Below are 23,625 nucleotides of genomic sequence, written 5' to 3'. Positions count from 1 at the left end.
TTTCCATAGTTTTAATAATTACATGCAGTCTCTTGCAATGGTGAGATAGTTAATATTTCACCTTCGAACAAAATTGAGTTAGTTATGATAGAACAGAATTATTGAAGTGTATAAAAGTCAAATCTCGACGAAGTCGAGATAATATCTTCTTCCATTGTGATCAACTGAGTTTCTCAATTTACCTTCTCACTATGATCGCGAGACCGATTCTATAAGACAGTTGTGTGGCACATTTCACCTTTGTTAAAGAGATAGTTAACATTTCAAATTAGTAAATTTACAAGATCTTCTTCGAATGGGTAGCAGACACGAAAACATAATTATTCTTCTGCAAAAGGTGGAATCCAGCCGCCCCACACGATCGGCCCTCCCCCTGACCATTTGTCAGGAGGTAAATTAGAAAACTGCAGTTGATCATGACGCAGGAGGGTGTTGCCTGACTTCGTCAGGATTCGAACTAAAACATAATTATTCATACCGATTTACTCTGTGTCAATAGAAAATTATTATCTAATCATCATCCCAAGATTAATATAATCGGATGCAATTCCCTATCTACGTTACGCTCTCTCCTACTCACTGCCATCGCCATCTGCTGCTGCATGCACGGACGAACTCTCTGTCACCTCTGCTTGCACCCCAACTCGATCGATCGACGTCCAGAGCTGAAGAGCTGCAAGGCAAGCGATGTCCAACTCAGAAGGCCATGGCAGCTTAGCGGACCAAATCTTCTCATGGTCCATGGAGGATGTGCTCAACCCTGATTTCTTCCAGGACAAGGTAAAAATATTTGACTCTTTCTCTACTCGCACTCGTAATTGACAATCAAGTTTTTCAAGCCCCTTCGGCTTCGTGTTTAGGTGGAGAGGATTCCCATGACCTTCGATACTGTCGAGAACTATTTGAGCTCCTTTACCTATCCACTCTTGGAAGAACTGCGCGAAGAAATGTGCTCGAACCTCCAAACCCTATCTCGTGCTCCTTTTGTCAAAATAAAGCGTCTCGAGTGCAGAGATCACAAAGAACATAAATACTTCATGGTTGTCGAACAGCCGACTGATGAAACAAGTGCTGATGTCTATAAGCCGTGCAATGGTGACATTCTTATCTTGTCGAAGAGTAGGCCAATAGATGGGTATATTCCGATGACGGACCGGGGATCATATTGCCTTCTCGAGGTAGTTTGGGATGAATTTCAATTGCAGCAACCTCAATGTTCTATAGTTAGAGCATCAGAGGACATCGAGGCTTCAATAGATAGCACTAATTGCAAAGAAACAAAAAGCCTTTTTGTGGTTTGTGTGTTGACCACGACAACATACTCTCGCATCTGGAATGCGTTGAATTTCAAGCTCGCAGAGAGTAGGAATATTGATCTTATTCACAAGGTGTTAGATTTTGAGCCAGAGGTATGCAAAGCAGTAGTTTTATCTTGAAATCTTCATATTCTTTAAATTTTTGTTAGTGTTTAATTTGTCCTGAATTGTTTTTATTGCAGGATGACAAGGGTAGTGTTTCATTTGCCTCCAAGCCTGATATTGGAGTGAGTTTAAGCAAATTGTCACTGAATGAGTCTCAGACCAATGCCATACTGAGTTGCTTACCGTCTAATGAATGTCGCGATGATCATCACTCCATAAGCCTTATTTGGGGGCCTCCTGGTACTGGAAAGACCAAAACAATCAGTGGTTTAGTGTGGTTGTTAGATCAACTGAGATGTAGAACACTTATTTGTGCAACTACCAATAATGCTGTAACACAAGTCGCATCGCGCTTCTTGAAGCTACTGAAAGAATCCTCTGGAACCAGATCATGCCGCTTGGGAGATGTGGTTTTGTTTGGCAATGAAGAAAGGTTGAGATTTGGTGTTGATCTGCAAGAAGTGTTTCTCAAATACAGAGCAGATAGGCTAAAAGGGTGCTTTGGATTACAAACTGGCTGGAAATATTGCCTTGGATCATTACTAAATTTCTTTGGACATGCTACATTTATGTACGAAAGGTTTTTGGATGAAAAGAAAATTGAGGATGAGAAGGCCAAGAATTTAGATGATATAAAGGATAGCAAAGGGGTTCGAAGAACTACAAATGCTGAGAATTCATCAAGTAACAGTGAGGTGACTTTTCTATCATTTGTTAGGCAACATTTTGCATCTCTTTTAAGGAAATGCAGAGAGTGTTTCAATAACTTGTGTGTTCATATGCCAGTAGCTGCTTTGTCGAATTTTTGCTGTAAACACATAAAGGATCTTCTTTGTTCCCTTGAATGCTTTAGCACTTTTCTCTCAAAGCAAGATGCAGGCAATAATCTTGAGAAAGTATTTGGATCCAGTCTGTCTTTATCTGAAAATAACAACTTATTTCGTAGCAACACCAATACCTTTATCAAGCTAATGAAGATGAAAAGACATTGTTGTTACAAAATAAAATTACTCCAGCAGTCGTTACATCTACCTTCACTATCTGACAAGTTCAGCATCAAGAATTTCTGCTTGGAAACAGCCAACCTTGTTTTCTGTACAGCATCAACGTCGGCCAATCTACACAAATTGGATTTAAAGGAACCATTTAAGATTGTTATTATTGATGAAGCTGCACAGATAAAAGAATGTGAATCATTAGTACCCATGCAGATCTCTTCTATAAGCCATGTTGTTCTTGTTGGTGATGAATGTCAATTGCCTGCTCTTGTCAAAAGCAAGGTGCAAATTAGTTTGTCATCTGTAATTTAGTGTATTTCTGTACTAACTTATGGATATACAGGTCTCAGAAAATGCGATGTTTGGTAGGAGTCTATTTGAAAGGTTGAGTAAATTAGGATTCAAGAAACACCTTCTGAATGTGCAGTATCGCATGCATCCATCTATCAGCTTGTTTCCTCTTGAAAGATTCTACAACTCCAAAGTAATCAATGGACCAAATGTCATTAAAAAGGACTACACAAGAAGATTTCTTCCTGGAAAGATGTTTGGATCCTACTCTTTCATAAATCTTGTAGATGGAACCGAGAGTTCTGACAGCCTTAGTCACAGTAAGAAAAACGATATGGAAGTTGTTGTTATCTTGCAAATTCTTAGAAGCCTTCATACAGGTATGAGCAGTGGTTTCATATTTCCTTTTCATATTTATCTGTATAAGGGACCTTAATTTCTTAGTTAAGCACTTGGCTCCTCTTGTTTGAACTTTTGCAGCAACCATGAGAAGTAAGAACAGAATTAGTGTTGGCATTATTTGTCCTTACTCTGCACAAGTTGTTGCTGTTGAGAAGCAAGTAAGGAACAAGCTTCCATCGAGTTCAAACATGTCTGTTAAAGTTAGCACGGTTGATGGGTTTCAAGGTAGTGAGGAAGATGTCATCATACTTAGCACAGTGAGATCGAATGCTGATGGTTCAATTGGGTTTGTCTCTAATCCTAATCGCACAAATGTTGCACTGACCAGAGCAAGGTATGATCCTATGTTTCATTTTTTTCCCAATCAGTTTTGTAAGACTTTTGAATTTCAGATATTGCCTTTGGATATTGGGTAATGAACCTACATTAAGTATTAGTCGATCGATATGGGCAAATATAGTACAAGATGCAAAGGTTCGTGGCTGCATTTTTAATGCTACTGAGGATGAGAGCATTGCTAAAGCAATCGATAGAGCATGTTGTTCTCCAAGTGATGCAGATTCCCTTAACTTCGACTGCCTAAACATTAGTGAAACTCCGAAGAAGGTACATTATTGTCATTGTAGTCCTAACTTTGTCATATGAAATTATGGCAATCAATTTTGTGATAATGTAAATGGTTCGATTTGGATTTTGTTTTGATATTTGGACTTATTTCACTTTGTTTCAGGGTAAACATATGATTCCAAATTCAAGTCATTATGGAAATGCATCCAAGTATTCTGAAACTTCTAAAGGCAAAATGCCTCTCTCAAGGCACTTGAATTCAAATAGGTCATGCAAAAAAGAGTATGTTTCTATGTCATATATCATATTTATTTTCAGTAACTTTGTTACCTTTTCAATTCCGTAAACTATTTCTCGCATCCTCAGTGTACTAGCGACGTATGATTTAGAAGAGATTAGATTGAATATTATCATAATATCATGTGAAACTATCATAATATCACAAATAACCACTTCTCTCTAGAAGTAATGAAAAAAATGAGAGGAAAACAAACATCACACAATTAGCTAGCATATGAAAAAATAGGGCTAAAATTTGGAGATGATAGGGCTAAAATTGATACTGAAGAATCAAAAATGATGTGAGTCTTTATTACAATTTTCTTCATCTACTATGTCTCTTCATTGGCATGTTATTTTTATTTTTCATGCTACAGGGAATACAAAGAGTTGATACCAAGATCTACAGAAGCTATGCAAATCAATCAACCTACGAATCAAGAATTTGGAGATGACGTCGTTAAAATTGATACTGAAGAACTAAAAATGATGTTAGTCTTTATTGCAACTTATTTCATAGAGTATATATACTTTCAGTAATCCCAACAGGTAATTTAAGTCTTCATTTTCCTACTAGAATCAAGTTCCTCCACAAGTGAAATCTTTAGTTTTCTAAAATTGTATTGTGAATTGTGATTTGCACCCTTGTTCTTGTTATCGAAACAATCATTTTGGCATAATTCTATGAATTAAAAGAATTCTGTTGATACATATGTTGTTGATACACATTTACAAGTTAAAAGCATTTACAATATTTGTTTAGTAATAAGATTTTCGAAGACATGGATTCGATTTGAATTTTTCTTTGTGATCATTGAGATTGTAAATTGTTTCTAATTCTTCTTTTTTAAATCAGGCTGGATGAATTGAATGATGCTGATAGGTATGACATACAACTTTCAATTTTTTTTCATCAATTGCAATTCTATAGATTTTCTATCAATTCAACTTCTATTTTTGTTACATTGTACTTATTAGGAACCCTGCCAATTCGAAGATTTCCCAACTGCTTACCTTCTTGCATGAACAAATCAGTTATGAGGTTTGAATTTTTCTTAAAATCATATCATGATGGAATAGTATTCCAATTAGTTTCAACAATGTTTTATTATGGGTGATGTAATTGTGGTTTAACATAAAATCCTTGTCAAATCTATTGCAAGGATGAGCAACATCATTTTAAATCTAATGATGGGTCGTTCGACTTTCTTATATGAACATTTGGGCTTTGGTTTGTGTAAATGAAATTTGAGTTTGAGGTACTTTTTTAGTCAAATTTTTTGAATGTTGATCCTTTAGTTTTGCAATGAAAGGTCTAAACATGGTTAAAGTAAGTTTCAATGGTAACTTGATTATCATTTTAGCTTTGTTATTAACTTTCTTCTAAAACAAGTTATTATTAAGACAACCCTTAACTGCATGCTCTTTTTTGTCCATGGTATAAATCTTCTAAATGACATTTAGACCTAGTGTGGCAAAGTAGCCATTATCAAGTGAAAAGGTCTTTATTTTCAATATAGTTGAAATGATGCCAAATATTAAAAAAATATTATAACAATGTTTCATTCTCTTTTTTATTTCAGGGTAAACATATGATTCCAAATTCAAGTTATTATGGAAATGCATCGAAGTGTTCTGAAGCTTCTAAAGGCAAAATGCCTCTCTCAAGGCACTTGAATTCAAATAGGTCATGCAAAAAGGAGTATGTTTCTATATCATATATCGTAATTATTTTCAGTAACTTTGTTACCTTTTCAATTTTGTAAACTACTTCTCGCATCCTCAATGTACTAGCAAATTATGATTTAGAAGAGACTATGCTAAATGTTATCATAATATCATGAGAAACTATCATAATATCATAAACAACCACTTCTCTCGAGAAGAATTGAAAAAAAAAACGAGAAGAAAACAAATATCACACAATTAGCATATGAAAAATAAGAAGAAAACAACAACTTCTTGTGCATTTCTTTTACCATTTACACAAATTTTCTCTTTTATTTTTTTGTTGCTAAGGCTTGTTTTCTAAAGTGCCAATGGTTTTTAGTTGTCTTCCTAATGTTAATACTTTCATTTCCATAAAAATAACAGTAATATGATTTCAAGTGTCAATTAGTATCAATTAATAGGGTTGAAATGTATTCTTTTGGCTGTCAATCCATACTAATACTTTGTTACACCGGTAAGTGCTAATGTAATAGCACTTTGCTTGTCTTGATCAGAAAAATATCAATCATAATTTCGTGATTCATCCATTAACTTTGTCTACTGATTGTGGTGCAAGGAGATGAAACTCTATGAAAAGAGGGGGAAGGAGAAGGTGCGTAGCACCAATCATAACTTTAGTAGTGATCCAGAGGAGGGATGCTAGAGTCATAGAAACTGAGACTTACACATATATATCTTAATATTGTACTTGTTTCAACTCCAATTGGATCAGTCAAAGGCCAATTAATGATTGTTAAACAAGATAAATTAATGGATGTATGGAAAAAATCAATATTAATAGTAGATGTCTTCAATTTGAATATTGAAAAATTACATGGATGATCTCTTCAAAAATCATATTATATTGGTCATATGTCTAAACTCGAGCAAAGGATGATAGTTTATGGGTTGTCAAATTTTCTCTCTTTTTAGAATTTGATAGTTTATGGGTTGTCAAATTTTCTTCTTTTTAGAAGTTGCTATGATCTTTTTTGAATTTTCTCTTGTAGGGAATACAAGGAGCCAATCCATAGATCTACTAAAGCTATTTATCTGCCCAAAATGCATCTTGTGACTGAAGAATGCAGAGATGATATTCTAAGAATTCATTCTTCTGGAATAAAATCGATGTGAGTTATTTTTTGCCAGTTAGTTTAATTTACTCATCTCCGTCTTAGTAGAATTGAAAATCTTGTACTTAGCAAATCAATTAAGTGAGTTACCTAAGCATCATTGTTTTAATTACGTCGTTCTCTTCCAATTGACATATTTGTTGACATGGACAAAGAAATTGTTCTAATATTGTTGTACTATTTTTATTATTATAAGTAATTTAGTTTATAAACATAATTTACTGTCTAGAAAATAATAAAGATGAAGAATGTATTACTACAATAGATAAAATGGCATAGAGAGTTAAAGATAAAAAAATGTTTATAGAATTTATCATTAATTATATATTTCATTTTATGATTGGAGAAACAAATTTAATTCCTTTTAAGTTATCTCTTTCATATTGCAGGGAATACAAGGAGTCGATCCAGAGATCTACCAAGGCTATCTGTGAGCCTACTGATCAGGAATCTAGAGATGATATTGCTAAAATTGATATTGAAGAACTGAAAATGATGTGAGTCTTTATTGCAACTTACTTCATGTACTATATCTCTTCATTGACATGTTGTTTCTTTTCATGCTGCAGCGATCACAAAGAGTCGATCCATAGATCTGCTGAACATATGCAGATCTATCAACCTACAAATCAAGAATCTGAAGATGACATCGTTAAAATTGATACTGAATAACTGAAAATGATGTGAGTCCCTATTGCAACTTATTTCATAAATTATAGATATACTTTTAGTAATCCCAACATTTAATTTGAGTCTTCATTTTATATTTTGAATTATAGTTTACACCTTCTTTTTGTCATCAGAACAATCATTTTGACATAATGTAGTGAATGAAGAGAATTTTGTCAATACATATGCTTATTGATTTGGTTTGAATTCATTCCTGGTGAATATTGAGATTCTAAATTGTTTCTGATTCTTTTATTTTGCATCAGGCTGAATGAATCGAATGATGATGATAGGTATGAGATACAACCTTCAGATTTTATTTTTTTCTTATCAACTTCAATTCTACAAATTTTTTATCTATTCAGTTTCAGCTTCAGTTTGTTGCATTCCTTTTATTAGGAACCCTGCCGTTTCGAAGATTTCTCAACTGCTCAGTTTCTTGCAAGAACAAATCGGTTATAAGGTTTGAATTTTTCTTAAAATCATATCATGTTGAAAGTTTCTACAATGTGTTTATTATGGGTGATGTAATTGTGGCTTAACATAAAATCCTTGTCAAATAACACTCTAATGCTTGTTTTCTTCGTGGTATAATTTTTCTAAGTGACATTAAGCCCTCTTGTGGCAAAGTAGTCATTGCCAAGTGAAAAGGAATTTACTTTCATTATTATTGAAATAGTGCCCTATATTTTTAAAAAATATTATAACAATGTTTCATTTTTTTCTCAAAAATGTTTTTATTTCAATACTATTATTATAGTAACTTTGGCCGAAATTACTACAATGTAAAATAAAATTATCCTAACTTGATAAAAATTACTTAACATGAAATACTATTACATCAAAATATTTTTTTTCCATCTTAATTAAAATTATTTTAATTTGATCAAAATTACTTTAACACTAAGACTTTTGATCTAGATTAAAAATTAAAAGAGCACCTTTAAGATATTTTTTTAAAAATTAAATCAACATCTTATCATATTTCTCATTTTGAAAATAATTATAGAGTAGCTATTAGAACTTGTTAAAATTAATCGATTCAACTTTAACACTACTTTTATATTTTTTTAAAAAAATCAAAATTACTTAAACTTGATTGAAATTGTTTCAACGTGGCCAAAATCTTTTTAAAATTATTGTAGCAAGTATCTAATAGTTGTTACAACAATTTTACAATGATTTTGACCATATTAAACTTATTTTAATTAAATTTAAATAATTTTAATCAAATTAATAATTAAGAATTTTTTGTAAAAGTATTTTATGTGTAATATTTTTAATTAAATCGAACTAAAAAAACAATTATCAAATTGCATCATAATTTAATAGAATTGTGAGGATATTTTGAAAGTGGCCTTTAATAAGTCTTTTTATTTTTATTTTTTTTTTGACAAATTATCAATTTTATACTTTAGAATAATTCTCATTTAGGAGTCTATTTCTTTTTAGAATAATTCTAAATCATTTTAAATTATGATAGTTTAGGCCAAATAAGGTGGCATAGCTGATATTATCAAGGAGCTGATAGTAAAATGGTAAAATAATTTAGAGCTTTTAGGTTATTTAAATGATTTTAGGTAGTGTTTGGTTTGATTTTTTTTTTTTTTATTTTTTTTATTTTTAAAAATTATTATTTACTTTTATTTTCCAATCTCATTCTTTGAAAAATGAGAAATCATTTTCTAAGAAAATAAAAAATGATAAAATATCATTTTTATAGAGAATGAAAACTATGATTGACAAATAGAAAACGTAAAATTCCGACTACAGTAACGCCACATGTCCTAATTTTGATTGCACAACTCTAATACAGGTGAATGGTGGTAAAGTAGTTTCTTATATTGCATATTAGAATGTTAGATTTAGTCCCCTTCTTGTATGATTTTTTATTTTATTTCTTGTATGATTTTTTATTTTTCATGAATGATGGTCTTTTTATTAAAAAAAATTATTTTATTTATAATTTTTCATAAATAAATCAAATATATTTTTTATTTTTTTTCTAAAAAATAGAAAACAGTATATCATACTAAATATATATTCTGTTTTCCACAAATTAGATCAGAAAAAAATAAAAATGAAAAATGAAAAACAAAAAATAGAAAAAAAAAATTAAACCAAATGTAAAATTTTAAAGGGTATTTCTAAAATTTCAGATAAAAAATGGAGGCAAAAGAAAATTTTCCCTAAAGTAGTAGATAAACAGTCGGCTGTAGGCTGTAGGTTGTAGCGTAGCGGCGCCAATGGCTTCCTCCTCCCTAGTCCGGCCCGTCTCCGCCGGCGGCACCGCTGGACCTTGGCGGCTGGCTCTCCCTCTCCGCCAGATCTCCGCGTCTCCTGGATTTCGTCAGATGCGCCTCTCTAAATCCTCAGCCCTCATCGCGAGGGCTGGTACGAGGGGGAACCCTGGGTCACAGCAAGCCGTGAGTCCCAAGGAGAAACAATCTAGTGCTCCTACTGCACAAGCCGAAGAGGAGGTGGAGGAGGACCTTCCATGGATCCACGAGAAGGCGCTCGACCTGGTCGAGTTCACCGGGACGGTGACGCAAGCTGTCCCGGGGCCTAGGGTTGGGCAGAGCAAGTTGCCGTGGCTCCTGGCAGTCCCTTTGGCTTGGGTAGGCTTTTCCTTCGTGATCGGCTTTGTGAAGGCGGTGAGGAAGTTCACTTCGCCCAGAGCACAACGCAAGAGATTGGTAACGCCTCATTTTTGTAACCAGTGCTTCTCCTGCTCTTGGATTATCTCAATAGGATGTTCTATTACAGGTCAATAAGAATGCTTTCTTACTTAAATCAATAGATGAATTGTTTCTGAAGGGAAGGGATGAAGTAAATAATGCGGCTCTGAAAGAGCTTATGCAAAAGGTACTGCTACAGATATTTTTCTCCTTCAATGCCACATTATTGTTGCATAGTATTGTACACAAGTTTTCACTTTCTGTAATTCTATGAAGGTTGATCAGATGATATGACTGAAATTTGTCAATATATACTTTCACCACTTGACAAAATTCAATTTTTGCTGTGGTCGGCTTTTTTTTATCGATAACTGGATGGCTAAGATGGATGGCAGAGGAATTTCTATCATATTTTTAATATTTAGAACTATAAGTTTATCCTGATAGATTAACATACAAAAGTTATAAGTACTAAATCTAATATTACTTGGTCTATTTTCTAATTGCTATCCAATAGGAATAGAATCTTTAAACACGCTCCAAATGTTCTAATTGGTACTGTTGTATTGATTTACCAGTTATCACATGAATTTAAACTAACAAGGGAGTAATGTGATCAAATACTTTTTAAAATGGTATATTATTTCTTATAGAGCAAGCCATCTCGAATAAAGAATAACGCCTTAATGGACTTAATTGTGTTCCAGATCATTTACTGATCATCTCAGTATTTGATCAGTATAATAAGAGGTTAGCACTTCAAACATACTGATTAAATACTGATCTAAATATCTTAATTTTGTTCCAAACCAAGTAGTGAACAGTTAAACGAAAGAGGATCTAAATACTAATCTAAATGCTTTACCATTTCTCGTTCCTATTTTAAACATCAAGAGTCAAGAGGTAAGAAGAAAGAAGCCAAGAGAATGGAGAGTATACCTAGAGAAGATGAAGGCCTGCAATTAATCCCCTACTACACACTGTTGTTGGTATTATTCCCTATGTGCTGCTGAAATAAGAACTAGTGGAGCCTCCTGAACATATAGCCTACCTTGCCTTTGAGCTTTTTCTTGCAGGTGACGTGCAACAGCAGCAAGAAGGTGAGGGGTTTTTCTTGTGATCAATGGTTCTCAAGGTTGGTCCGCAGGTCCTTAACAATAATTAGATGAAGTTTGACCACTCTCCTACTCTACATCCATATAAGTAATTGCGTTCAAAGAAAGATTGCAATATCTTTAGTCAATCTTCTGGAATTTTTATCTCAATAGGACTTGCTATCACTAGTAAAGCTGTCACTTAACAACACAAATCATTGTAGGAAACTGTTGGCGCACAAAAAGTTTATTATATGCAACCTTTTGCATATGTTATGCCATTTTTCATATATTTGTTGAGGAAAGACAACAACACCAATGTTTTAGCAGCTCATTTTTCTCAATTGTAGTATTTATATTTATATCATTTGTATACTAAAGAAACTTGACTCCCTCTCAGACAGGTTTCAACATCGAAGAGATTCTAAGAAAGTACATTAGGTATGCTTTGAATGAAAAACCCTTCAACCCTGACTTGGTTGTGAATCTCATACATCTAAGAAAATCATCAATTCTGGAAGATGCTCAAGTTGCAGAAATATTGAATGAGGTTTCGAGGCGAATTGTCAAAGAGAAAGGTATAGCATTCCTTTAACGAATTTGTATCTATTCATTTCTATTCTAAGTATGCATCTTTTAGTTAACTACTTTAAGTAATTATGGGCTCCAAGTTCAAGTGCCAATTTGAAATTTTATACTCTACTTATAATATTGTTTGATTAGATATGGTAGTAGTTAGTTGGAATTTTAGTATTGCAAGTTAAAAAATACTTTGGTTTTAAATTAGAAGTTTGAAACTAATTATAACCGAGGTTCAAATTGATTTGGGTTGTGGTATTTGACCGAAATGATATGTGTTGGTATGATACTAAGGGTGTTGATGTAATGTTAGAAGCATTGCAGAGGAGAAGTAGAAGAGGAAGAAGAAGAAGAGGAAACACCTTATGAATTATCTTGTGGAATTTGCTCGTCGATTACAAATTGATCCATTGGTCAGGCAGGTCAAACAAATTGATCGTGTAAGACAGATTGGTCATGTTGGATGAACAAGCTGGATCAGGCAATTTGTCCAAGTGGTCAATGTAGGTCGCACAAATTAGACGATCTAAATAATATATTCATGTAGGGGATATTTTATAATTATGAGAATTATAAGTTATAGCAATTTTATACAAACCAAATAAGTACACTGATCTCACGTTTATGTCATTTCATGAACCAAATTAAAGAATATTTGTTCATATTCTATTTGCTGTATATATTCCACTCCATAAGAACAACATTTTATTTGTCTGTTCCATTCAGTGAACCAAATGCATCATGAAAGTTATTTAAGCATAATAAAAATAGAATATATGAATTATAGTTTTAGTAACAAGAAATGATGACATAATTAAGATGAATATATATAAAATCTCTGGTATTCAACGAGAAGGTTTTGATAATATCATTAATAAAATAAAGAATGAGTAACCGATATAAAGAGGAACTTCTCGAGCCTTCTCTGATTGTTGCATCTTTTTAACATTGTGATACAATCCACCTTATTATATGGATCAAAGTATTGAGCCATTAAGAAGTAACATGAAAGTAATGTAGTAGAGGTGAGAATGTTAGGATTGATGTGTTAAGTTATTAGAAAGGATAAGATAAAAATATTAGTATAATAAGATAAAAGGTGAGTGGTCGATATGGACACTGGCATGGAAGAAGGGGGCTGCACCATCAGAAAAAAAAATCGTGAGCATGGAGGGAAGCAATTGGGTGCAGGTGTGGGATGGAAGAGAATCAATTAATTCATGGTTAAATCAAACTTGCTATTTTGACACATTTAGTCCGATCTGCTTGGCCTGAACAAGGTGCAGGTGTGGGATGGAAGAAAAGGTTGGTTCACTTGTTATGAGTTGATTCAGCCCCAATTCGGACTTGAATCGAGCCCAAGCTTCAACTGGACCCAATCTGTATCACAGCAAATTCGGTTATGCCCTCAAAAAGACCCAAAATGTTTGATAGAGCCTCAAATTGCAGAAGTAAATTTACGTTTGGTTTAAATAATTGAGACATTAGGATTTTAATTTAATGACTATAACAACATTTTTTCCTTGTGTCATGTCAAAAGCTTACTGGGGGCCTGAAAAGTGTGTTGTATTAATCCTTTATTCCAATTGCTTGAATATGGATAAAGTCTAATGCATTTGTCTTTTAGATTAAGAAAAAGGCCGTTGTGCAAGGCTCCCACTAAGCTAGAGGTTTGGTGAGGTCAAAAAAAAAAAAGGAAAGGAAAGAAAACAGCCTTATCCTTCACATAGAAAAGAACTAATTGCATAAGCTACGGTTACAAAGCAAATATTTTTCTCCTAACCCCTGCGTGTAGTTGCACAGGTGCTCTGTTATTTGATTTCATTTGATTTATTTTCATATATTTGTCAAAGGATTGGTTAGCTGAATGTTTTCCTCTTGGTGGAAATTTAAGACAGGACTCATCAACTTTACCGCACTAGCTTTCTTATGTTTCTTACTTTTCCTTTACATATAAATCATGTAGTATTTTCAATTCAGAATGATGCCCCTCGACTTGTACAGTTGATTTAATTTGTGAGCGATGATAGTCGTGCTCAAATTTTAGTAAATCTTTATTTTTCCCAGGGCCTGTGGTGATGGACCTGTCAGGTTTCACAGAGAAGGGTTTCAAACGAAAACTTGCTGTCCAAGCGTTATTTGGAAAGATCTTTTACTTGTCTGAGGTAAATTATTCATCCATGTAATAGAAGCATTCAAAAATTACAAATTTGTTAAAATCAATTCTCAAACTTAGACAACTTATGTTTTTGCGTTGTAAATCATGGAGCAAAATATATGAACTCTTGCCTTCTTTTTTGATCTCTTTTCTGGTTCACCTGATGACCCGCATAGGTTCTTGCTAGAAATATTTATTGGTTCGGTCGGTGAAGATATAAGTTATCAATTGGCCATATTACTGGCATTCTGGTACAAGTAACCGAATGAAGATGTCGGTGTCTAACTTAGAATGTTAGTGTGCCACAGTATGAAGGAATATTTGAAGAGTCTGACTACTAGACATTACTTGTAATGTTTGGTCAGGCAGCATGCTTAGCTATTTCTTTATGTAGTTTGCTGCACAAACTTTGTTATTGTTAAACTTGATGCTCGACTTGTTTCGCTCCAAAATTTGCATTTTTATTCAGCTTCCAGAATTTTGCTCAAGGGACAGCTCTCTCATCGTCAAGGAAATATTCGGGGTCACAGAGTATTGACTATTTCTCTTGTTTATCCTTTTCCACTGCAGATCTGCTTTGCTCACTACCACATTTGTTGATATTATTGTGCTCCTTGCAGTGAGGATGCAGACACTCTTCGCATTCACACACTTTCCGAAACAGATGCCATTGAATCAGCCAAGAAGATGGTCGATGATTCTAGCTCCGAGGATCACGATGATTGACTCATCATTCAAATGTTTAAAAATGCAATGCAGGACACTTAAATTCAAAGCTTCGAGAATCAAATTCACCAACCTTTTCTTTCCACTCACCTTGTTATCATTCCCTGGATATTGGACATCCAAATCAACTGATTTGATGGAACATATACCGAAAGGAAAAGGGCATAGAAGGGATCCAATTTTGTTGTACTCTTCATTCGGCTTGACTACCTGCCCTAATAGTAGAGCTACGAAGGAAACTGTGACAAAGATATGCCATATCTTGTGGGTTCACCACTGCAAACTATCTACTAAATTGTTTTTAGTTTCGTCATTTATATACATACGTACATACATGCATATGATCATTTCTCGTGCGATGTTATTAAGGTCATGTTTTATTTCAATACTACTACCAATGGCTATGAGTTTGTTAATGTCATGTTACTTGTTTTTGTGATATTGTTCGCGGTTATGCTAATGAGTTACTTCTATGTTTATTTAGAGATTGTGATTTGAACTTGAATTTCCTTTGTAAAACATAAGCTAGTCACCTCAAAGAAATTTTGAGTTGAGGGTCTGATGTATCGACAGAATGTTCAGATCAAGAGATATAAAGTTGAAAAGTTTTGGACGATTTTAATGTTTGTTTAGTTTAGTTGGAAGTGTTTCATCAAGTTGTCTTGATGTTTGACATGCTTTAACTTAGATGCTTATATTTGATCACTTGCAAGTGTGTAAGATTACTTCAAAATAAGAGTTCAATTATCTGATGCTATCTACACCAACATAACATCGCGTAGAAATTGTAGTAGGCCAGGATTAGTAGTTCTACTCTTTATTGATGGCAAACATGCATTAAAAAAATTATGGGTCTTAATAACTTCTCCAAAAATGTAAGACAAGCATGGCTAAGAAAAACACAGTGAACATACATTTTCCTTTAGTATTTTGTTTGTTCTCCTTGTGTTTCCAGCTCAACCTGCGATAGAAGGTATCCGACAAGGAAAAAGTAGATGAATACGTACATATATACATACATATCGGAATGAAGGTACGATCACTTGCATCCTAACTCAGCCCTCCTCTCTGATCCTAATGTTGTGTTTGTGCAAAGCTTTTGGAGATCGATGTAGCCGATTATGGTGTCTTCAAACACAGCATCTTCTAGTTGAGCATCATCAAAAGTAGAACCTGATAGCACTGTGTTCTTAAAAATGGCACCCTGAAGATTTGCCTTTCCAAAGTTAACCCGATCGAGCACCGCATTTGAAAAATCAACACCTGCAATGATCGATAGTTTTCAGTATGGATATTCTAACTGGGATTTCCATGAAGTTTTAGAACACAGTTTTGAGGTAGGTGTTATTCCTAATTTGCTATTTATGGATCTATCTATTTGTTTCCTTCTTACCTTTGAAGCTTGCACCAACAGCATATGCTTTAGACATCACGACTTCTGTCATATCGGCACCGTCAAACTTAGCACCCGACATGAGAGCAGCTGAAAGTGTTTTCCCTTTGAGGTGTGATTTGTCATTTTCGTAGTCGCAAAAACGGAGGTCGAGCGGCTTGTCATATACGCCATTTGCTTGGCCTATTGTGTTTCCGACAAATGCGCGTTCACAACGATCTGGCTCGGTCGATAAAGGAGGTAGCCTCTGCGATGAACAAGGAAGGAGACAGCATAAGAAAGGATGGCCCAAATTGTAAAGGAAGGGAAAACTTTTAGCAAACTGTATAAAACAGAAAAAACATTTTGTAAAACTATATTTCAGAGAATAAAACTTAAGAAAAAAGTGAATTCTTGCAATGATTTATAAACACTAATGTAAAGAATACAATTAGTGTTAGTAAATAATTTTAATAACGAAGAAAGAATACAATAAATATAAAGAGGAGCACCAAGAAATATAAACATCAGTATTTCCAAAAAAGATTGTGGATCAAAAATTTGAAGCTAAACATGGTTTATCATCTACAATATCTTGACTTATCAATTCACATGACACTACATTGCATTTGACTAATCTAAATTATAGAAGATGTGTGAGATAATTTTGTTTGCATGTTATTTATATAATAGATTGGTTCCCAATTGAACTAGCTACATACACATATAAGGTAAATTGAGACAAAAGAATTTGGAGTCTTGATTAGCTAAAAAAAAGGTAGATTGTAGGCCATAATGAAACCAACCAATCTGCCATGAAATGCATGTCTTTCAGGTTATAGCCTTATCACAGGAGAATATTTACGACGAACTTATTTCACTTAATAAAGAGCACATCCCAGGCAATGCCTTAAACTACACTATAGCATTTCCCCTTCCTAAGTCAAACTTAAAACCTCTCTAGTAGCTTACTTTTAGCGTTCACAATAAAAAGACTATCCTAACATCTGATAATCCCATTTTTATTACTAACTCATACGCTTAACTCTTCTTCAACTATCCCCAAATAACCATGTCGAATGTCTGACACTAGCTGCGACAATCACAGTCAGATGCCAACACCCCAATGACCACATATAAAATTTTTAGCAAGCATAGGTTTACTAGCTTGTATGAGTTCAGAAAATTAAGGTACTTGAGATCTTTCAACCACGATCTGGTAAAATGTAGAAGTCGACTAACTTGTTTTATACAAAGGATAATAATTTTAAGAAAAGAAACAATGGATATTTAATCACCTTTATACATAAGTTAATGCTTTAGTTCTACTAAACCGTTAATGGTTATTTAAAATGTTAAATAACTACTATTGGGTACCATGTTTAATTAGAAGAAAGTTCAGCATTAAAAAGAAGCAACGATGCTAGAAGGAAAAAATCAGTCCCAAAATCTCCCTGCTATTATGTAAAGAAACTAGTATATGTATCCTAACCTGACTCGCTGCAATAACGGGAGAACTAGTAGTTATTGCAAAGGCGGCAAGCAGTCCACAAGCAAGATTTTTCATTCTTCCCAAGGAGTCAAAATCATTGGTAACTACTGTTGGCTCTTCAGTTGCTGAAGAAAGCTAGAATGCATTAGATGGTGTGTCCAATCATACAACAGGAAGCAAAGTTCAGCATATGGAGAGCCATATTGTAGTTCTATGGCATAAAAAAAGATATGTAAAAGGGGTTCTCACCTAGTATAGTTAGAAATCATAACAACAAAACTAGTTCTGTAATTCAAACTGTAGTTTATACAACAGAAAGTAGGAATCTCATAAGTGCAAGATATTTATTTGTATCAGAACACTGTAAACCAGATGATTTGGAAGGAATCTCATGATGAAATTATACACTATTTCCTAGTCTGGTTAAATCAAATTGAACAAATTCATTCCTCGAGTACTAATCGGATTATGAAGCAACATAGTCGCCCAATGACCCCAAAGTCCCAAACAATCACCTACTGAACCTAATGGTACTAAATAACAATGAGTGTATTCTCTTATATGACAAATACCATTAGTCCACAGCAGCACCAATAGAACAAGCTTTACACAATAGATTGCTTCAACGTTTGATGCCCAAGTCCACTAGAATACCCTAGCTAGCTAGTGAGGTGGTAATCAATTGTAAAATGGCTTTCCTCCTCCTTATAAAAGGAATGTAGAACTTGTCAACTTGATAAATGTGTTGTGCATTCTGTAAAAGCTACCTCATTTGAATTTTTCCACTTCCCATAGTCAGTAAAGCACATCGATTACAAGATAAAACACTATCAACAAGTCCAACACCATTTTAAAGCAGCAACTTTACCAGAATAAAAATCTAGGGTTACTTAATAAGAAAGATCTGATCCTACAGCGTTGCTCAATGGTTTGGCTAGCGGAGGCGGACTCTACTTGATTACCAGAAAATGGGACCAATTTCTTGACCAAGAATCCAAGTACCTGCGCATTGGGCTCGGAGTCGGAATTGCGGCCGAGGTTTCGGGGCCGAGCCGTGGGAGAGGCGCGAGTGCGCGATAGAGGAACCGGCGGTGGGAAGGCACACTGACGCCATTCTGCTGCTGCCTTCTTCTTCTTCTTCTTCTTCGACCTCGGCGCGCTGCCGTTGGCTCTCTGACGCCGCCGCCGCCCATTTTTGCTGCTTCTTATCAGCTCGTCCAAACGCAATCCATCCACCGTGGGCCCCATGCTGACAGGGCTGGATCCGCCGCGGGCCCCCTACTATTTCAGTGAAAGTGTGAAACTATTTCACATGGGCTGTCGGGGTGTAAAACGGGCTGGGCTGCTGTTGATTTGGTCCGGCCCGGCCCGGCCCGGTTCAATCCGGTGGGCCTGGCCTGACCCGTGCTGTGGGGGCCAGGTGAGGGCGCTCCGACAACAACTCCAACAGCACCCCTTCACTAGTGGTCGGCAGCAGCCCTTCACAAGTGCTCCGGTGGCTGGACAGCAAGGTCCGCCGATTTAGGAAGGTTTCGGGAGAAGATACAAGCTTCTAGCCCTTCCAATCAGAGATATCACCGCCAATGGAACACGACGACCACACGATTGGGAGCGCACGATTGCCGGCACGATTTTCAAGCTAACGAAATCGTGATTGATTGAAGGAGAAGAAAGATCGCGATCTCTGTTTCCCTCGTGGAGCTCGATCGGGAGGAGAAGCTGAATCAGATTTTTGTTCCTAGGGTTTATTATAGCGAACCGAACCAAGTACGATAGCAAATCGGGTTTAAAGAGAGGTAAAGTTTGAATGGTTGTGATTAATCCTAACCATTAAAACTTAATACCAAACAAGAGAGGTCTCCATCTGTCTTGAGAATTTATCACAAATTTTACTGAGAATCCCCTTTTCATTATTTTCATGGTCCAAACCTCCTCTACCTCTGTTTTTTTTCTAAGGTTCCCCACATGTCACCATCAATGAAATTTACATATCTCAACAATGATATGATACTATCCACTTTAAGTCTAACCCCTAATGAATTTATTTTTGAATTTTACTCAAAAAGCTTCGTACAAATGGAGATATCTTCTATCTTATAAGTCCATGATTTTGTCTATGTATTTTCAATATGAGATTTTGATGACATTCTCAACAGAGGTGCTCAGGCTGCCAAACACTCTAGGAGCTAACTTCGTCTAATGTCATGTGTGCTCTATCTTATTTGGTGACACGATCGAATCATATAAGCTAAGCCTTCTAAGCTATCGAGGGATTATCATCCAAGGTATCAATTTTATTGACGATCGAGAGCAATATTAAGTACAAATTTAGCTACATACATAGTCATGGAAACAATAGATGCATCATCTTTGCAAAAGTAGTCGACTGGGCAAACTCTCATATTCTACTCAGCTATGTCTAATGTCTATCCTATCTTTGCCTCTTGTCGAACGAAAAATCAACAGACACTACACTACTTACACGACCAATATCACTCTCATTCCTACTTGGCAACTCCAATTCACCGTCATCGGCGACTATCTTCACCTCTACGTTATCATCCGCAAGCCTCTTCGGTGGTGCACTCCGGTAGTGCGAGAAGGATTCATCATTCAGGTGGTTGGACGGTGATTGCAAGCCTTCGGGATCAAATTGGTCATCATCATCCACAATGTACTTGTTGGGGGAGTTTTGGACACTATAGTCTACCTCATTTTGGTAGTATTGCAAGAGGTGGACCGGCGATGAGCCGTGGAGTGGAGTCATCGGCCGGCTTGTTGAAGGTGTCACACTTCCAGACTTCCTGCTCTCTTTCAAGTTCTTCCTCGCGGTGCGGTGCCATTTTCGCAGAGCAATGGCTACTCTATCACTGAAAATAGTAGGCTTCAGATTCGTCCCCATCTGCGGTGAATACATAGCAACTTGGATGAGTTTTGCGGTCATATCGACTACACTAGTCACCATTCATACCTGTGTTACCAATGCATACAGAGGCAGTGTGACATAGCTACACAAGACCTGTATGAGAATGCTGAACAAAAGAGTAAGTGTTAAAATCTAGCACTTATCGAATATCCTACCGCCCCGATATTCATTTGAGCTTTGTATCTGAGGGACTCACCCCATGGATATGCGAATCACAATGTCGGCTATTCGCTTGTGGAAGCACGAAGGGTAGCCGAATTCATACTGTCAATTGTCCAAGCAACAAAGTTTAGATTTTTGTTCGTGGCTGAGTCGACTTTTTTAGATGAATTAGTACACTCACCCAAGTCCAGGCAAAGAAGGCCAGCTGAAATGCATTCTGCATAGCGAAATTCATTGAAGTTTAGTGATAAATTAGTTATAGTACTAGATGTGTATGTACCTTGTGGAAGTTCACCTGAAATAGGACGAAATGGATGAGAAAGAGGAGAAGGCTCGGCCGGTTGAACCAGAAGAGGTTGTCTTGAGGCCGAACAACCGGGACACCCTTAACGACATCTCCGCGTTCCATGATCTGTATTGCCATCTTTGTTATGATCACTTGAAGTTTTGTTCCAACCAGGAGAATTATCTACAAGTTTTTCAGTCATTATGTGATCATTTTCGATGTTCAAAGTCGATATTTAGCTAGTAAACTAAGAGATAACATATTTGTGGCACTTACAATCAAAGGAATGAATGGCTGCCATAAGTAGGATTGCCACCCTGAAAACATAGTCAGTTAGTCCTAAACGATGTTTCGGAAGATGAACTGCAAGCTTCCTTACCATGAGTGTTGAATAGCAGGAAGACGACCGCGATGAACCATATCGTAGGGCTACGATAAACGAGAAATGAAGCGATCAAACAGACAACAAAGAGTCTTGAATCACAAGGTTCATAGGCAGGCATACACACCTTATGCCAACAACTACTTTGAAGTCCTCTTCCAGTGATCTCTTAATGTACTTTTGGAAATTAAACTTGCTTGAGCTTTGTGGTGCCAAATGTGCCTGAGAGATTTCATTAGTGAGTGAGTCTGAATCATCGGTAGCTCATCGACTGTGATATCGATCGACTTACGATGATGAACCCGTGCCTTAACGTCAAGTAGTCCACTTTCGGTACCGAGCTCGCGAATTGCCTTAAGAAACAGAGCTGTTTAAAAGTATAACAAGTTAGAGAGTGGCATTCAGTAGAATGAAATGAACTCGATCTTACAATCCAAATGAGGAACGGCGAGGTGCTCCAGAAGTTCAAGTGCCGGTGACCGAACGATGTATCCCTTGCGAATCGAAACCTATCAGGATCTTTAGCACAAAATTGCAGCTAATTCAATCAGATTTGTTGATTGATACATTTACAATCTGCTTAACTTTCAGACAACTTACTCACCATGAGTGAATTGGTATTCAGCTGTTCTAGTCTCCAATTCCCAAGCCTTCCACTTCTTCATCTGCATAAAAGCTTAAAAGAGTTGTGATCGATCGAGGTACGCTTGATTGATTTAACATGAGTTATAGATCCTCTCATATAATATTAGTTAAGGAATGTGAAATTATGACAAATATACAAATCAATAAATGATATAATAGTAGAGGATAGATTCTAATGACGTAGAAAGATTCATATAATCAATCTCATCTAGTGGGATAAAACTTGATTTACCTTTAGTCTACCCAACGCCAATGTGCAAATACAATAGAGGACTTGGGAGACGGCTAAGACGAAGATAAAAATATGAAGCTGATTGATCGCCTCACCCGAAATTAAGGCTACTTTGCCCTACGCATTTGACGACAAAAATAATAGTCCAGGATAATAATCAGAAATTGATTTCGATAACACCCGGAAATATATCTTTTTTTTTATATGTACCTTGTCTGCGCAATTATCTGATGAGCCCCCAGCAGCTAAACTGCGTCTGAATTGCAGAAGCCTTCGCCGGCCGCCGGTGTTCTCGCCGGCATCGTCCTCGTCGATGATGTCGGCCTCTTCGGAGGGGTCACAGGGGTGCCATGAGTTCCCAACACTCATAGGCACACATATCTTCAAGATGGTGCTTTGCCCGACCGCCAACAGAAAGGATATGAAGCCCATCAGCATCAGTTCTGGCCAAACCAAAAACTCGATCCATTAGTCCATCGCCGGAGACGATGAAGACGATATCGAATTCGATGATATACCGGATTTGATCTTCTCGAGTGCTTCGTAGAGTGCTCGTTTGTGGTGTTTCTTCAACCACTGGAATGAAATTAAAACACAAAGTTGTTGGTTGCTTTCTTGTTCTAGACTTTGAATGCATGATGAGCTTAGTTACCATGGCAAGGAGGTGGATGGCATGCTCAATGAGGATGGAGATGACGACAAGGACCAAGCACACGACGGCGATCGCCCACGTCGGAGTCTGCTCCATCGACCGGCCTCCTCCTCCGGCCGCCATGGATTGTAGCTAGCCTTGCTCTTGTGAGAAAGGTCTATGGAAGATGATCGTGTTTATAGGAGAGAGAGAGAGAGAGAGCCATTTTGACTTGTTGCCATTTGAAGCTTCAAACTTAAAAATTTTCACGTTGATTTTTAGATTTCTTTTTGAATTTTTTCTCTGATATTTTAGAAAAAAAAAATTTTGGGACCATGGGACGGTTAGAAGTCCCATGTCAAAGTTGTTATCGTGTGATTTCATGATCATAAGTTCAAATAGCGGAAATAACTTTTTACTATAGTACTGCAGTGAAAAATATATAGAATTCATCATTCAGCGGTCTCACGACTATCTGTGAGAAGATAAATCGTGAAGTCATATAGTTGGCCACTATGAGAAGGGTATTATCTCGGCTTCGTCGAGATTCGACTCTTGCCCATTGTAACAAATCTACTCCACAGTAATCAACTCAACCATGCCCCAGGAACGAAAATAACCTCTTACAATACAAGATAAGACAGGGTACAATTAATCATAGGAGTGTCAATTCGAATGGGTCGGATGAGTTCGAGTCGAGTTAAAATAAAAATATTATTAAAAAAACTCAACTGAACCCAATTCAAATTCGAAATCAATCCGAAATCTTAAATCCAAACCTAACCTGAAAAA

The 23,625-nt window shown here is 36.0% G+C and overlaps 4 protein-coding genes across 4 annotated transcripts; 2 read left to right on the top strand and 2 right to left on the bottom strand.

The window, feature by feature from the left end:
- The first annotated feature begins 593 nt into the window (after nt 1-593).
- On the top strand, nt 594-7,923 carry LOC141844021 (uncharacterized). The gene is made up of 12 exons (XM_074732010.1): nt 594-780; nt 861-1,409; nt 1,499-2,701; nt 2,763-3,090; nt 3,191-3,446; nt 3,505-3,718; nt 3,843-3,961; nt 6,679-6,798; nt 7,191-7,298; nt 7,371-7,484; nt 7,737-7,763; nt 7,870-7,923. The coding sequence occupies exons 1-10, from the start codon at nt 688-690 to the stop codon at nt 7,471-7,473; spliced, it is 3,093 nt and encodes a 1,030-aa protein (XP_074588111.1). The 5' UTR covers nt 594-687; the 3' UTR covers nt 7,474-7,484; nt 7,737-7,763; nt 7,870-7,923.
- A 1,793-nt stretch (nt 7,924-9,716) lies between these two features.
- Nucleotides 9,717-15,091, top strand: LOC141844043 (uncharacterized). Its single transcript, XM_074732031.1, has 6 exons — nt 9,717-10,166; nt 10,237-10,335; nt 11,643-11,820; nt 13,889-13,986; nt 14,449-14,510; nt 14,600-15,091. Exons 1-6 carry the CDS (start codon nt 9,717-9,719, stop codon nt 14,703-14,705), a joined length of 993 nt encoding a protein of 330 aa, XP_074588132.1. The 3' UTR covers nt 14,706-15,091.
- A 453-nt stretch (nt 15,092-15,544) lies between these two features.
- LOC141844045 (thylakoid lumenal 17.4 kDa protein, chloroplastic) lies at nt 15,545-18,731 on the bottom strand. Its single transcript, XM_074732032.1, has 4 exons — nt 18,572-18,731; nt 17,570-17,694; nt 16,099-16,345; nt 15,545-15,968 (listed from the first exon to the last, which is right to left on the bottom strand). The coding sequence occupies exons 1-4, from the start codon at nt 18,681-18,683 to the stop codon at nt 15,745-15,747; spliced, it is 708 nt and encodes a 235-aa protein (XP_074588133.1). The 5' UTR covers nt 18,684-18,731; the 3' UTR covers nt 15,545-15,744.
- Nucleotides 18,732-20,000: 1,269 nt separating this feature from the next.
- LOC141844042 (MLO-like protein 6) lies at nt 20,001-22,977 on the bottom strand. The gene is made up of 15 exons (XM_074732030.1): nt 22,855-22,977; nt 22,721-22,778; nt 22,413-22,645; nt 22,203-22,319; nt 21,930-21,990; nt 21,756-21,844; nt 21,618-21,692; nt 21,453-21,547; nt 21,323-21,372; nt 21,220-21,260; nt 20,953-21,126; nt 20,839-20,874; nt 20,692-20,759; nt 20,541-20,601; nt 20,001-20,471 (listed from the first exon to the last, which is right to left on the bottom strand). The coding sequence occupies exons 1-15, from the start codon at nt 22,975-22,977 to the stop codon at nt 20,001-20,003; spliced, it is 1,752 nt and encodes a 583-aa protein (XP_074588131.1).
- Nucleotides 22,978-23,625: the final 648 nt, after the last annotated feature.

This window comes from Curcuma longa, chromosome 13, assembly GCF_044706935.1.
Source record: "Curcuma longa cultivar G26 ecotype Majalengka, Jawa Barat chromosome 13, ITB_CL_G26_1.1, whole genome shotgun sequence".
Lineage (NCBI taxonomy): Eukaryota > Viridiplantae > Streptophyta > Magnoliopsida > Zingiberales > Zingiberaceae > Curcuma > Curcuma longa.
This window is presented reverse-complemented; position numbering and strand designations above follow the sequence as displayed.